The sequence below is a fragment of the Chrysemys picta genome, chromosome 7, assembly GCF_011386835.1.
Source record: "Chrysemys picta bellii isolate R12L10 chromosome 7, ASM1138683v2, whole genome shotgun sequence".
NCBI classification, from domain to species: Eukaryota; Metazoa; Chordata; order Testudines; family Emydidae; genus Chrysemys; species Chrysemys picta.
This window is the reverse complement of record NC_088797.1, coordinates 78,417,201-78,433,750: the sequence shown is the minus strand read 5'-3', so window position 1 is coordinate 78,433,750 and position 16,550 is coordinate 78,417,201. Positions and strand designations below refer to the sequence as shown.

The window sequence follows — 16,550 nt, the reverse complement described above, 5'->3', positions numbered from 1 at the left end:
GATTGAAATCCTATTGGTGCCACCTATTGGTGCCAGTGTGCAGAGGCAAAAAGCCAGGAGGGTCCAGGAAATACAATTGAGAAGTGCAGAGAAGGAGCTGGCTAGGAGTGACAAGGGCAAGGCGCCCAAGCAGGCTTGACACTAAACCGATGAAGAGCCGGCACAGCAATGGGCGCGCCAAGAACCTGACCAGACAGCTTCATGGGCGAGCACGGGTGTGCCACCCCGGCTGTCCAACTCCCCGCTAGAGGCAGGGCGTGGCCCCCCCGAACCATCCGCAGGCTGCGGTCGGGTGTGTCAAATGCAGACAGCATCAGCGCCCACCCGCCCCCACCCTTACGGGGAGGCCTGGCCTAGCCACACGCTCCTTCTCCCAGCGCAGCTTTGAGTCAGGGCGGGCGGGAAAATCCGTTGAGAGCAATGGAACGGGGAAGAGAACGGCGCGCGCCCCGCCGGGTCGAGGGAGGGAACGGAATAGGACGGGCGCGCGCATGCTGTTTCCGGCAGCGGCTGCGCGTGCGCAGTAGCAGGCGCTTACCTCATTGTCAGCTGTCAGCAGCGGTGTCGGAGCCTGGCCTGATTTCCGGGGCGTGTGCTCTGGGGCGGGGGAGGGGCCAGAGCACAGGACGCTGGCCGGGTGTGCGCGGAGCCCTGCCCATCCCACCCCTTAGCTGCCAAGGGCCGCCGGTTGCCGGCATTCATCCGAGACAGCGGGGCGCACAGCGCGGGCCCCGCAGGAGGAGACCGTAGAGACTCCCCCATCCCATCCCTGCGGTGAGTGCGGCGGCGGGGGGCGAGTGCAGCATGACCCTTCTCCCCTAGGCCGGGAGTACCGGGGGGGCTAGACCCCTCCCCTGGGCTGCGCGGCTGGAGGTCTCTTCCCCACCCCTTGGCCGGCGTCCGGCTGTAGATGCAGCTACCTCATCTCGTGGTGCCTGGGTGGGTTGGGGCTTGGCTGTGATTTGCGGGCTGTGCAGAGGATGCTGCAGCATCACCAGGCTTCTAGGCCAGGGGGATGTGTCATGAAAAACATGAGCCGCCCGGGGAGGGGGGAGGCTCTCCCTGCATGATACGTTAATAACAGGGCGCAGCCTTAACCTTTCATCTTGTCTGAATGTCACTTGCAGCAGCTGATGGCTTTGCAGGGTTCACTGCTGTGCTACCCGTGCGACAGGTGTGGCCGTCGTGGGCTGCAGGGCTCTACACCAGGGTCGCCATGCCTGTGTGGGGCATCCTTTGGGGGTAAAGGTAGCAGGATGATGAGTTAAAAGTAGTCTTGGGTGGTACACCGCTGCAATCACCTCTTCTCTATTTTAAACATAACTTTTTTTCTGTTGGTGAGTAACACCCACAGAAACAACAGGGGAAACCGCTAATTAAGGCCCTGCTGAAGGAAAAGAATCTGTGCAAAGTGTGAGTCTGTGCGAGGAGCTCTTTGTAGGGTTGGGGTCTAATATGGGAAATGCACATGCCTGAAGTAAACAACCTGAAAAAATAGATAATCTTTTTCTCTGTCTTTCAGTTTTACTCTAGGGATTGTTTGTAACAATAGCAGGAAAATGGTTTTTGGACATAAATAAGTTCACATTCCATTAACCAGGGTAATACCTTGCCTGTACCACCCATTGCCTCCTGTAACTTCATATTCAGTAAAATGTACTTTAATGTGCCAATGAACGTAGGCAACATCAAACCCTAACCTTGACTTGGAGCAGCTCAAGCTCTGTCTTCAAACTGAGGGCTTGTCTACATTACAAAATTAGGTTGACCTTCAGCTTCTGCAGTAATTAAATCAGCGGTTGTGTCTACATTACTCTCCTTCTGCTGGTAGGGTGTGTCCTCACCAGGAGCGCTTTCACTGACTAAAGTGGGGCACTGATGGCACCAGCTGTGAGCCAGGCAGGGGCTCAATTTCACAGCAGGGAACCTACCCACAGTGAAATTGACATTCCTGTCAGCTTCACAGCTGCTATTATTTCACATTTCCTCTCTGATTCCTGCTTGAAATAATAGCAGCTGTGAAATTGACAAGAATGTCAGTGGCTGGGCTTGGGTTCTCCTTCTGTCCCCCAGTTCCTCACCAGGAGTTGGTGGCAGGGCTCTGGACTGCCAGCAGGAGATGTGAGTAATGCAGTGTCTACACAGACACTGTGTCACCCTAACTACATTGACCTAAGTGCTATGCCTTTTGCAGAGGTGGAGTTATTAGGCCGATGTAATGGGCGGCTTACATCGGTGGGAACACTATTCTAGCGTAGACACTGACATAGTTCGGTCGCTGTAAGTTGCCTTATGTTGACCTAACTCTGTAGTGTAGACCAGGCCAAAGATTGCAAAACTGAATGGGAACAATGCTGTAGCAGCATACTAGTGTCCAGCACAGACATAAGGTAAGGAGAGGGAGACTGAAACATCATGACAGATATGTGGGCCAGTACTTGAGGTAGCCGGTTGCCTACATCACTATATAAAATTTATATTTAATACTTAACAAACAACATTTTCTCATCTCTTCCCATAATGAGAGAACCAAAAACACTTTACTCGTTGTCTACTGTGTGTGTGTGTGTGTGTGTGTGTGTGTTTATTTATTTATAAAAAAAAAAAAAAGTCAGTGACAAGTAGAATATTGGAAGGCTGCATATCATAGAAAAGGGAGTGAAACTTAGTCTTTGAAGTTGCAATTAGTTTTGTAAAGGTTTTTTGTTCATTTTTTGAAAACAAAAGCTGAACTCAGTGGTTAATTCACCAGCTTCAATTTGTCAGGGGTTGAAAAGAGTGCATTTGACGTATGGTTCATTGTTTAAATTTGCCTCAAGCGTATTTTTGTGGAAAGACTCCTGTTGAAGGCAGTGGATCTCCATGCGGTCATAGAGGTCCACTTGCATGGGTCAGCTTGTTGGATTGGTGCCTAAGCTCTTACCATGTATTTTCATGTTGTGTGTGAGCCTGGAGTCTAGGCCAGTTGCTCTTTTTTTAAAAAATACACTGGTAAAAATGCTGCTGCTACTACTACTAATTCTGGTGCAAAATGTATGCTTTTATTCTGGTGCATTTTTATAGAACCAAAACCCAATACAAAACATGGAAATGTTTGTAAATTCCAATAAAAACTGTTTTAAAAAACATTCTTCTCTAGTACTTGACACTCCAAAGCAAAAGTGAAACTAATAAACTCTCTTGAAATTGAAAGAAATTCAAAATGTAAACAAACAGCATACATAGTGCAATGGATTCTGTGAAGGTAGAATTGATATATTTTAAACATTAGGCACTCACTTTTGCAATATTTAGCCAAAATTAGACACCTAAATATGGATCTGTTTGGTTATTATTAATGTAAAGAACTTAAAAACATTATTATGCTCTTTTTCATCCTTTGCTCTGTCAGGGTGGATAATGAAAATTGGTTAGTCAATTTCATTTTGTTCATAATCAGGTTCATTATTAGGTTCCCAGTGTTCTGTCTGCAATCATTGTAGGATATTGTTTTGTAAATACAAGTGAAAAACTACTTTGAACAAATAATGGGAATATTTTTACTTTGGAAAATTTCTATTTTTAGTCTTTATTAAACCTTGATTTTTTTTAAAAGAAACTCTAAATATTTATCTAAGGAGTTAGTAATGTAGTTACCATCTTTTCTCCCCCAGAAACATGACCTCAATTTGGCCAAATCACACTTTAGTAACTTTATGCTCATGAATAGTCCCACTAAGTGTAATAGAACTACACACGTGTGTAAATGTTTTCAAGAATGGGGCCTAGTACTTTCAAATCTGACTATATCCTTTAAAAATGATTAAGGTCTGGTCTACGCTAACCCCCCAATTCGAACTAAGGTACGCAACTTCAGCTACGTGAATAACGTAGCTGAAGTCGAAGTACCTTAGTTCGAACTTACCGTGGTCCAGACGCAGCAGGCAGGCTCCCCCGTCGACTCCGCCTACTCCTCTCGCCGAGCAGGATTACCGGAGTTGACGGCGAGCACTTCTGGGTTCGATTGCCTGCCGCCGAACCAGCGCGTAAGTATAGACAAGCTCTAAGATACTTGGAATTAGCCACTGACAGTGAAGAGGTGTCAGAGCTTCTGTAGAACCAGAAGCATCTTGCAAAAATCATGCTGTCTAAATAATAAAAAATCTTGTTTGCATAAAATGGCTAGAGTTCATATCTCTGGAAATGATAACCTTAATTCTATTCAGTGGATAAATTTATTGCATATTCTACAGAGATACTGTCAATATGCTGAAGTGTAATCAAGAGGGCTATCTTTTTAACAAGAGAAAGCTATCCATGTTAGGTTTATGTTGGGTGACTCCTTGCCAAAAGGGATGGTAAGGAGATCAAATAACTAGTGGTGCTTTCAGTAGTTAGGAGGCTAAAATGCATACTTGATTTTATTTCAATGTAACTAATAAAAAGATGCCTATACAAAGCACTCTGGGCAACTTAGCACATAATTAATTAATACACCTCTACCCCGCTATAACGCGTCCTGATATAACACGGGTTTGCATATAGCGTGGTAGCAGTAGGGCTCCTGCGGCGCTTTTAAGGGGCCTGGGGCTCTGGCTGCTGCGGGGAGCCCTGGGCCCTTTAAATCACCGCCGGAGCCCTGCAGCCACTACCCCGGGCTGCGGCAGCGGGGCTCTGCCGGCGATTTAAAGGTTCTGGGGCTCCCCGGACCCTTTAAATCACCGTTGGAGCCTTGCTACCCCTACCCGGATATAACAGCGTTTCACCTATAACGCGGTAGGGATTTTTGGCTCCCCATATCGGGGTAGAGGTGTACTACAATAAAACCCCAGCAGCATTAAAATAATCATTTAAAAAAGGGAATTCAGCTAGCTAACGTACACATTTTTTTCCCACCCTGTCATAAACGAACAGCTAAGGGTAGCATAAAATCCCTCCTTCACCTGTAAGGGGTTAAGAAGCTCAAACAACCTGGTTGGCACCTGACCAAAAGGACCAATAAGAAAAGAAAAAACCTCTCCTAAAACCCTACCCGAAATAAGCATCTAAGATTACAAAAATTGTAAGTAAAGCAAGGTAAATAGCAGACAGTGTTGTAATGTGATTGCTGAGCAGCAGCTGGGGTCTAGAATAACTCCTAGACTGAATCCTAGTAACTAATGGCAGAGGTACTCCTTCAGTCAAAGGGACTGATATTCCCTCCATTCTCTCCTCCTCCCTTTCCCCAACCCACCATCATTGCTTCAACCAGCTCACTCTCATGCATGCCACAATCTCAACTAGACCATAGTTAAGGTGCTGAACTGCATTGTCTGAGTTGGACGAGATAGAGCTATAGTTAGATATCATCAGCACACTAACAACAAGGAATCCGGTGGCACCTTAAAACTAACTGATTAGGGCATAAGCTTTCGTGGGTAAAAAAAACCTCACTTCTTCAGATGCATGGAGTGAAAAACTGCATCCATCCCTTTTTACTAACCCTCCTACCTGTCCCATACACACTCTGAGCAGAGACCCTGAATACTTTCTTTAAACTCTCTTACAAGAGCAAACAAGAATAGCTTCCAGAATACTTACACAAAAAAGTTTTAGTAGTATCTTTGGGTGTAGTCTCTTACTAAAGATACTTATTTAATAAAGTTCTCCTGCCTTAGATCCCACAGTGAAGTAATAATCCTATATTTAAGATATCACACTTGTTATGGAAATTGATTCCACAAATCAAACATGATTCCACAGTAGTGTCAAAGGCTGTCTACACTGCACCACCACCTTAAAATTTTCCACCCTTGCTACCTTTGACACAGCTCCATCAGTGCTGGCTAAAGAGGGAGCACTAGTATAGATAGGCCACTGGTATTTTGACTACACTCAAAATACACTCTGGGCTGCCTTGCTAGGACTAGAACTCTTTATACAGCCACCAGTGGTGGATAACTTTTTAAGGGAAGGCTAATGTAGACAAGGCCAAATATGAGGAGAGTATAATATGTGGGAAAACAGAATGAGGGATCAATTTCTTGTATAAACTTTGGTAATTGGTAAACTTGTCATTAAAACATGAAAAGCATCTAAAATGTTCATGTATGAAAGCCCCTCTTCAGTATATATTATCTGGAAATAATTGGTATAGAAAATAAAACAGTTTGGTATATCTGATTCTCCTTAAGTTAAAGTAAAATTTGAATTACAACTTAATCGTATTTTTAAAAAAGTAATTTGATGGCTGACACCTGGTGTAAATTTTGCCAACACTGGTTAAAGTTACACATAGCTTGTCTGTGAAAGAATCGTATCTTGTTACATTTCAGCTGTGGATCTGTGAAGAGGATGTTTGTTTTTTGTGGCTTCATTTTCAGCAGCCAGTCATTAAATGACTTTTAAGTCACCTTTTTCAACTCTCTTGTATTTAGAGGATCTCATTAATTGTAAGGGTTAGGAACAAATGTTCCCATTTAGAGGGATAGGATATCTTTGCAAAATACTACAATGTGATACTTCTGTGACCAAATGCAACATGAAATTAAAGGCCACTTTGTGTGTGTGTGTGTGTGTGTGTGTGTGTGTGTGTGTTTTAAAAGCAGTCTAGGGTATACTCTTTTCTCCTTTCCCATTCACAATTGATTGAGGTAGTGAGGAAGATGGATTAGAGCTAAGAATGTTTGACATTGAAGTGCAGTAGGTTTTTATGTGTAATGCACGCAAGCACATCAAAGGCAAACTTCTTTTACAAGTATGAGACATGAACATGTAAGTGAGTTCCCACAATAATATTTTGTGAAGAGAAAACTGCCCAACGTTTTCAATGATAGCCTAAAGTTAGGCGCCTAAAGTTAGGCTCCTAAAGCTATATTTAGACACACGGTTTAGATGAGTGAGGTCAGTGGGAGCTGTTGGGTGCTCAGCCATCCAGAAATTCTGGCCACATAGATGTCTAAATATGGGTTTAGAAGCTTAACTTTGGGCTCCTGTCTTTAAAAATATTGGCCTACTTTTTATGAGCTTCTGCCATATTTTCTATACAACTTTATACTCAGTGGTTGGTTATCTGACCTGTTGGAAACATTCTATGCTCACCCTATCCTTACTTTTTTTATTTTGAAATAAAATCTGTATTTAAACAAATTAAATGAAATAGTTAAGGTTTGGTGGGCAGAATAGAACTTTCATAGGTTGGAGAGCTATCCTATTTTATGTGGCCTGATCTTAAACTTCAGTGACTTTGAGCTGAACTGGCTGATAGAGGTGCTAGTTGGGTTACTGTAGGGAATGTCATACCATTATGTGAAATGTGTTCCAATAGTTTGTATGCTTTTGTGTTTAAATATTGCTTTGCTGAGAAACAATACCCATAGTAGGAGTTCAGGCTTGAATATCGCTTTAAGTAAAACACTGGCACCTTGTACACTACCCAGTATAGCCTTTATTATAATTTTAACTTAAATTTATATAATAAAAAAGATGGCTATCCAATAATCTAGATGTTCCAAAACATCATTAATAATACATTAAAACCCCAGCAGCATTCAAATAATCATTTCAGTGGGAACTCAGCCATCCAGCCTACAGAAACTCCTTTCTATCTCTCATGCTTCTGGGAAGCATACTTTGAGCCCTCTCCAAAAATCTATCAGATGTTGTTTGCAACGTGCCTGGAAGGTCACCAGATTGACTATATCAGACTTAGGTGGGGAAACAGGTTCCAGAGTCTGAGCCCACACAGACAGTCATAGAAATGTAGGGCTAGAAGGAACCTCAAGAGGTCATCTGTCGCCTCTCTTTTATAATGAGGAGAATCCAGCTTGAGTATCTCTGCTGAATCAACTGTGGCAGTACAGCATGGAGACAGGTGATCCCTTGGGTCAGGCTGTTGGGGCTTTATAGGCATAACCAACCTGTCTAACCCCATAAACTCCACCTATAGAACAGCAGGTAGCCAGGGCAGACCCTAGAGCACTGGTTTCATATGCTCCCAGCAAGATGCACCACTTACTAAGTGAGCTGCTGCATTCTGCCTCAGCTTCAGCTTGAGAATGATTTTAAGATATTGCCCCGTGGAGAACACATTGCAGTAGTCTAATCTTGAGGTAACAAGATCATGGATAATGGTGGCATAGATTACATCTGAAAGGAAAAGTTGCAATTTCCTACTCAGACACATGTAGTTAAACGCTGAATGGGCTACTGCTGTAATATGAACTTGAACAGCTGCTGGAGGTTTGAAGTCACTCGTAAATTGCTAATTAATGTTAGATATATTCCCTCCATTCAAAGGGACTGATATTACCTGTGCCATTATCTCTGGCTGCTCCCCTCAAACCACCTAACCAATATAAGGTTGACCAAAGTGTTAGGTGAGAATGTGTCTTGTGATTGTCATTAGTTTGAAACGTATGCTTCCGAAACTTTTGGTGGTTGGTGAGTATTTTCTTAGTTGCAAGCAGTGCTATGATACACTGGATTTAAAGATTTCAGGAAGCTGCTTTATGTAAGGACAAAATGTTGTGACTTTGGCTGCAAATCAGTTGAATAGTTTTTTTTGTATCTTTATGGTATTTACTGAACCACAACTGGGCTGAAGTTTGGTATGCATCTTAAAATTTAGATGTATTATAGGATTCAGAAATGGAAGTGTTAAATACCATTTCTCCAGACTTTAAATTTACTAGCCATGAACTTGTTATTCATTAAGTTTTAAGAACTAGCAAGTTTGTGTGTGTTGTGAGGGTTCAGTATTTAGTAATATAAACTGGAATTCATCAGGCATAAAAAAAACTATTCTCTGAATATTCTTCTGAGATCTGCATCTGTAAACCTTGTCAATATACTGCTGTACTCCATTATATATTGGTAGTGCTTTGGCAAAAATCCTATTGGAGTAACAGGAATTTTGCTGAGTAAAGACTAAATTGTCCCACCAGTGCTTACCTGGGTATAAACAGCAAATCCCGATGGGTCTATTTTATCATCTTAAAAGCTACTTTTTCTATATGCTGTCCTCTTCCAACAATGAATGTTACTCCTTGTATAGAGATCTGAGTTACTAATATTTTTTACAATTTGATTGGTATTGAAATCATCCTTTTATGTACATAAATTATTTTAAATTGCTTTTCTTTGTTTTTGGCCTGTTTTTCTGATCAGGAACTTGTGCCTTCGAGATTTTCCTGTCTTTACCCAGATAATAGATGCCTGGCTGTGCTATGTTTCCTTATAATCAGTAACAACAGCTCTAATCCTTTTTTTGTTACCCTTGCTAAGAATTTTATATTGTATCGCCATGGTGCTACTATTTCATAATATCTCTGTTTCATAAGGATAAAGTGATTACTTGCTGACACAAATTTTTAACTAAGATTCTTCCTCCTCAGCCGGGCTATAAATTGACTTGTGTTATTCTATAAACTGATAATTGCATGGAGAAGTGAGGTTATATAGCCTTGGCTAGAGAAGTACTCTCAACATCTAGACTGTCAATATGTTAAGAAGTCTTAATTGTTTGACATATGGAAGGTAATATCCCTGCACAGAGATGATCTAAATAGATTAGACAATGCACACAAACTTATAACGTGGTGTCTGTTGCAGTTCTAGAGGGCCAGATCAAATCAGTTTTAACCACGTCTCATAATATTTCCTTCATGGGGAGATGTAAATCACTTCAACCTCAGTTGATCCTTTTTATTTGCCCTCTTGACTGAGTATCAGATCTAGAAGTCAAATTGGGAGAGTAGTTCCTATTCAACTAGATTATTTCAACTTTCCTCCTTTTCTGGGACAGGTTTTGGATGTGAAAAAGGTTGAATTTACAAGTATAGAAATCTATATGTTTTGAACTATGTTTAATAGTAAGCTTTTTCAATTTATATACTACTGCTAGATTCCAAAGTAGGTTGAACATGAAACATGTCTTTTGTTTTTCTATTGCAATTTTGCATAGTTGAGGTTGGAGTAGATGCAAAAAAAGTATCCTGAATCAGAGGACAAAAATCAATATAGATTTAGGGAATAATCTAGTTGTAAATATGGTTCAAATGCAATATGTACACAAATAGAGCTATATGCATGTGAATTTGAAATAATCTTGTGATACCATGTTTGTTTTGAGTTCCTGCTGTTAAGGAACTCTTTTACCTTGTTGTTTAATCTGAGAGATTAAATATGCTGAGCATTAAAGAGAAATTTTTGTTAAAACTAATGTAGCAAGCAGGAGAGGGATCCTACAATAAGACTAAGGTGCCACAGGACCCTCTGTTGCTTTTTACAATAAGACTAAGGCCTTGTCTACACTACGAGAGTAGTTCGATTTTACTTGCATCGAATTTTTGTAATCGATATTGCAAATTCGAACGTGTGTGTCCACACTAAGGACAGTAATTCGACTTTGTGCGTCCACACTAATGGTGAAAGCGTCGACATTCGAAGCGGTGCACTGTGGTCAGCTATCCCACAGTTCCCGCAGTCCCCTCTGCCCATTGGAATTCTGGGTGTAGCCGGCAATGCCTTCTGGGTAACAAAATGTGTCGAGGGTGCTTTTGGGTAACTGTCGTCATCCGTCCATCACTCCCGCCCTCCCTCCCTGAAAGCGCCGGCGGGAAATCATTTCGCGCACTTTTCCAGTCATTGACAGCGTGGACGCCACAGCACTGCGAGCATGGAGCACGCTGCGACCATCGCTGCAGTTGTGGCCGCTCTCAACGCCTCGCAGCTTATCATACAGGTTTCCCTGAGGCAGATGCAGAAAAGTCAGGCGAGGAGGCTACGGCACCGCGGTGATGTCCTGAAGTCTGAGAGTAGCACGGACCTGTCAGAAAGCAGGGGACCCAGCGCCGAGGACATCGCGGTGGCAATGGGTCATGTTGATGCCGTGGAACGGCGATTCTGGGCACGGGAAACAAGCACTGAGTGGTGGGACCGCATAGTGCTGCAGGTCTGGGATGAATCCCAGTGGCTGCGAAACTTTCGCATGCGGAAGGGAACTTTCCTTGAACTTTGTGAGTTGCTGTCCCCTGCCCTGAAGCGCAGTGACACCCGGTTGCGAGCTGCACTGAGTGTACAGAAGCGAGTGGCCATAGCCCTCTGGAAGCTTGCAACGCCAGACAGCTACCGGTCAGTCGCGAACCAGTTTGGGGTGGGCAAATCTACCGTGGGGGTTGTTGTGATGCAAGTAGCCAAGGCAATCGTTGATGTACTGCTGCCAAAGGTAGTGACCCTGGGAAACGTGGAGGTGATCATAGATGGCTTCGCAGCGATGGGATTCCCAAACTGCGGTGGGGCCATAGATGGAACTCACATCCCTATCCTGGCACCGGACCACCAGGCCACCCAGTACATTCACCGAAAGGGCTACTTTTCCATGGTGCTGCAAGCACTGGTGGACCACAGGGGACGTTTTACCAACATCTACGTGGGATGGCCGGGCAAGGTTCATGACACTCGTGTTTTCAGGAACTCTGGTCTGTTTAGACGGCTGCAACAAGGTATTTACTTCCTGGACCACAAAATAACTGTTGGGGATGTGGAGATGCCTATAGTCATCCTCGGGGACCCAGCCTACCTGCTAATGCCCTGGCTCATGAAGCCCTATACTGGCGCCCTGGACACTGAAAAAGAACTCTTCAACTACCGTCTGAGCAAGTGCAGAATGGTGGTGGAGTGTGCTTTTGGCCGTCTCAAGGGGAGATGGAGAAGCTTACTGACTCGCTGTGATCTCAGCGAAACCAATATCCCCATTGTTATAGCAGCTTGCTGTGTGCTCCACAATCTCTGTGAGAGCAAGGGGGAGACCTTTATGGCGGGGTGGGAGGTTGAGGAAAATAGCCTGGCTGGTGATTACTCACAGCCAGACAGCCGGGCGATTAGAAGAGACCAGCGGGAAGCGCTGTGCATCCGGGAGGCTTTGAAAGCAAAGTTCCTGAGTGAGCAGGGTAACCTGTGACTTTAAAGTTTGTGTACTGAGAAGCTAAACCTGCCCCCGTTTCTTTACCCAGTTAATGTTGACTATCCTATCCAGTTACATACCCCCTTCACCTCCCTTCCAACACACGTTGCGAAATAAAAATAGTTCAACTTTGTTAAAGCACACCGTTTTCTTTAATACTGTTTTCGCGGGAATTTTTTAAAACTGGGACGCAGACTGTGGTGCGGAGCGGGTGTAGTGTAGTGACGCGAATGCAGCTTCTAAACTCAAGGATTGACAGGCTCCGCTGCGGTGGGATGGTTGTTTCAACGGAGCCTGTCACCCCTCCTGATCGGGATTGTGTGTATGGGGGGGTCTATGTGACTTTGTGGCAGGGGGAGGATGGTTACAGATCCCCTGCTGTGTGGCTCTGTGATCCTGCCTAAGGACCGCCGCTTAAGATCTGTAATTGTCCTCCTCTGCCACAAAGTCACAGAGCAACCCACCCCCCACCACATAACATGAAAACAACCTCCCAGACTAACCAGGGTAACTAGTCACTGCATCACTGCACTGTGTATGTGCCCTGCTGCTGTGCCTGCCCCCGACTATGTACCCTGCCAAAGGTGACTGTCCTGTCCAATTACCAACCCCCTTTCCCATCCTCCTCCAAAAGAACATGATTGAAACAGTAGTTTACAGAAACGTATTTTTTATTATCAACTACACATGGCATTGGGAGGTGAAACTTGGACGGGGGCTTGTGTCAGGCGGGAAGGAAAGAACTTTTCAAATTTTGGGAAATGAGAGCCTTCTGCTACTAGAGCTCTCTGCAGGGGTGGAGTGAGACTTAGCAGGGACTCTGCCGCCTCTCCTTCTTTGCACTTTGGGTGAGGTGGGTATGGGACTTGGTGGCAGGGGAGGGCGGTAAGAGATGGACTGCAGCGGGGCTCTGTCCTCCTGCCTCCGTTCCTGCAGAACATCCACAAGGCGCCGGAGCGTGTCCGTTTGCTCCCTCAGTAGTCCAAGCAGCGTTTGAGTCGCCTGCTGGTCTTCCTGCTGCCACCTCTCCTCCCGATCCATGTTGGCTTGGTGCATTCGGGTCAAGTTCTCCCGCCACTGGGTCTGCTGTGCTGCCTGGGCTTGGGAACAGGACATAAGCTCAGAGAACATGTCCTCCCGTGTCCTCCTCTTCCTACGCCTAATCCGCGCTAGCCTCTGGGAGTGTGATTCCAGGCTAGGTTGTGAGACAGTCGCAGATGGGGCTGTGGAAATGGGAAAAAGGGAGTGAATTCCTCAGAAAGAAAAATGTAGTTGTGAACAAAGAACATAGTCTTTCTCTGTGAACAAGACCATGCACAGCACCTATCACATGCGCACTCAGCACAAGGTCGAATTTTCGGCCTTCGCATTCAGTGCCTGGGGTCTTGCACAGCACATTTGAGAAGCGGGGCAGCACAACGGAATTTCTGTTGCAGGCAGACATGGTAAGCCGTACACTTGTGGCAGTTTAAAACTTTTAGATTACCACTGGCCTCATTTCACATTTAAAGCTATGTCAGTTCCTGCAGCCAGCAATCCGGCAAGCGGGAACTCTGCCCCTGTCCCACCCCCTCGCGGCTGTCCCCGGGAACGATCCCTTTCGGCTGCCCCTCTCCCGCCTCCACCGCGTGGCTAAAAACCAGCGGTTACAGTTCTGTCAAGGAACGGGAAAGCAGTCCTAACACTAACATTCCCCTACCTAATTAAAAGCAGGTCACCATGGGCGACATCACCCTGATGAGGATCTCTGAGAGCGACAGACAGAGAATGCTCCGGGAAAGCCTCCAAAGACCAGGGCCGTATGCCGCCCTGCTATGCAGAGCAATGATTCCCGAGTACGTGGTAGTCTCGTGGCGCGGCAACGTCTCGTACTTCGGAGGACCCAATAAGGCCGCTCTCCCCAGGAACCTCATGGAACGACTTTCAAGTTACCTCCAGGAGAGCTTCGTGGAGATATCCCAGGAGGATTACTGCTCTATCCCCGGACATATAGACCGCATTTTACTGTAGCTGCAGTAGCCGGGAATAAACAGTAGAGCGGCTTGTGCAGGACAATCACTGAAAACCGGACATTGCTAGATTTTTTTTCAAAACTTGCACTGCCCATGACTAAACTGTTAAGCGCATAGGGCACACTAATCATGAACAACCCATTCTTTTAATTGTTAATATTCCTGTTTTGTTAAAAATAAATGTTTAGATGTTTACAACACTTACTGGCTGATCCTTCACCAGATTCTGTGTCCGGGGTAACGGCTGGGGACGCTTCGTAGGGGATCTCTGTAAGGGTGATGAAGAGATCCTGGCTGTCGGGGAAATCAGCGTTGTGAGCGCTGCCGACTGCCTCGCCCTCCTCATCTCCTTCCTCATCTTCCCCGTCCCCTAACATGTCTGAGGAACCGGCCGTGGACACTACCCCATCCTCAGAGTCCACGGTCACTGGTGGGGTAGTGGTGGCGGCCGCACCGAGGATGGAATGCAGTGCCTCGTAGAAACGGGATGTCTGGGGATGGGATCCGGAGCGTCCGTTTGCCTCTTTGGTCTTCTGGTAGCCTTGTCTCAGCTCCTTGATTTTCACGCGGCACTGCGTTGCATCCCGGCTGTATCCTCTCTCTGCCATGTCTTTAGAGATCTTCTCGTAGATCTTTGCATTCCGTCTTTTGGATCGCAGCTCGGAAAGCACGGACTCATCGCCCCACACAGCGATGAGATCCAAGACTTCCCGATCAGTCCATGCTGGGGCCCTCTTTCTATTCACAGACTGCACGGCCATCACTGCTGGAGAGCTCTGCATCGTTGCCAGTGCTGCTGTGCTCGCCACGATGTCCAGACAGGAAATGAGATTCAAACTGGCCAGACAGGAAAAGGAATTCCAATTCAAATTTTCCCGGGGCTTTTCCTGTGTGGCTGGTCAGAGCATACGAGCTCGCACTGCTGTCCAGAGCGTCAACAGAGTGGTGCACTGTGGGATAGCTCCCGGAGCTATTAGCGTCGATTTCCATCCACACCTAGCCTAATTCGACATGGCCATGTCGAATTTGGCGCTACTCCCCACGTCATGGAGGAGTACAGAAGTCGAATTAAAGAGACCTCTATGTCGAACTAAATAGCATCGCAGTGTGGACGGGTGCAGGGTTAATTCGATGTAACGGCGCTAACTTCGACATAAACGCCTAGTGTAGACCAGGCCTACGTATATGGTAATTTTCTATTAATTATCAGATCTTTGCCCCGAAGGTAATATCTGGCACCTGATTCATTTTTATAGTCTGTGTTATCACAGCATCATGTAATCTGGTATGACTGTATGATGTGGTACAGTCTGTGTCAAACACATACAAGGGAACCTCAGAGTTACAAACACCTTGGGAATGCAGGTTGTTTGTCACTCTAAAATGTTTGTAACTCTGAACAAAATGTTATGGTTGTTCTTTCAAAAGTTTACAATTGAACATTGACTTAATACAGCTTTGAAACTTTACTATGCAGAAGAAAAATGCTGCTTTCCCTTTATTTTTTTAGTAGTTTATGTTTAACACAGTACTGTACTGTTTTTGTTTTTTTTGGTTTTGGGTCTCTACTGCTGCCTGATTGTGTATTTCTGATTTCAAATGAGGGGAGTGATTGACTGTGTTCATAACTCTGAAGTTCTACTGTATTTGTCTTCATAGGATACTTACTGGCTAATAGTTAACCTTTATTTTATTGTATGTCAATATTTGTCTCTTAGTAACTAGATTCTTAAACTTAAATTGGACATCTGTTGCTCAAATTTAATTTTGAAAATAAGTCCAGATACTGGATACAAATTACCAGTGGGTACTTGTACCTCTGGGTACTTTCAGTGTCATTGGTATTCCAAGTATCTGGTGAATCAATATGCATATCATTGCTAAGCTATTAATTTTTTTTTTTAAATTCAGTAGCCAAAGCAGGACAAACTCTTTTTGTAATAATCTGAAGTCTAGTGTTGTGTGGAGCTATCTAAGTTACTGTACTCAGACAGACTTCCTGATATTTTTATTGGGCTATACCTTTCTGCATTGGTGGAATATCCTGAATCCTATTCAACTTTTTTTTTTAATTTACCACCACGAAGGCAGTCTGAATTTTTTGTTTATATCATTTTGTAAGATACTTCTGAGTGGGAATTGATGCTGACAAGTTTCTTGTAGTTAGGCACACTTTCTGTTAATTGACACTAGAGTACAGTGATTTCTTTCTCATGAATCTTGTGTAATGTGAGTTGATTTTGGCAGGGTCAATTACTTTCTGACAAGTCCACTTTTTAATATGACAATGTTCAATTAAACATCTTGAATAAAACTAGTTTGCTTTCGCATCTTCTTTTAATTTTAATCTACTGTTCTATTATAGTGATGAAAGTTTACTGTGAAAATGTGAATATATGAAAGGAAATAGATTATGTAGAAAAGTGAAGTACAGGGCACTGAATATTTAAGGTTAATACAGTTAGCCGTTAAGATGCTTGGAAATTTATCAAACAGGAATGCCTAACCTTATGAAACTTGCATGTGGATATATACAGTGCCTGCGTTCCTGCTTATCTTGTTGCATGACTTCTAAAATTTTAGTAAATGAGTGGATATACTCAAACTAAAATACA

At 44.3% G+C, this 16,550-nt stretch overlaps 2 protein-coding genes across 16 annotated transcripts in view; one reads left to right on the top strand and one right to left on the bottom strand.

Annotated features, from left to right (window-relative positions):
- Positions 1-544: 544 nt before the first annotated feature.
- Positions 545-16,550, top strand: part of CCSER2 (coiled-coil serine rich protein 2) — a 141,010-nt gene continuing 125,004 nt past the window's right edge. For 12 of the 15 annotated variants that reach the window (XR_010589229.1, XR_256843.4, XR_010589228.1 and 9 more), the window contains exon 1: positions 586-774. The gene's annotated coding sequence lies outside the window, so the exon portion shown is untranslated. Of the gene's footprint in view, positions 775-16,550 lie in introns of all 15 variants that reach the window. The other 3 variants (XM_005307456.5, XM_005307459.4, XM_024101186.3) reach the window with 1 other exon arrangement.
- LOC135972738 (uncharacterized) lies at positions 12,404-15,093 on the bottom strand. The gene is made up of 2 exons (XM_065551848.1): positions 14,141-15,093; positions 12,404-13,146 (listed from the first exon to the last, which is right to left on the bottom strand). Exons 1-2 carry the CDS (start codon positions 14,715-14,717, stop codon positions 12,671-12,673), a joined length of 1,053 nt encoding a protein of 350 aa, XP_065407920.1. The 5' UTR covers positions 14,718-15,093; the 3' UTR covers positions 12,404-12,670.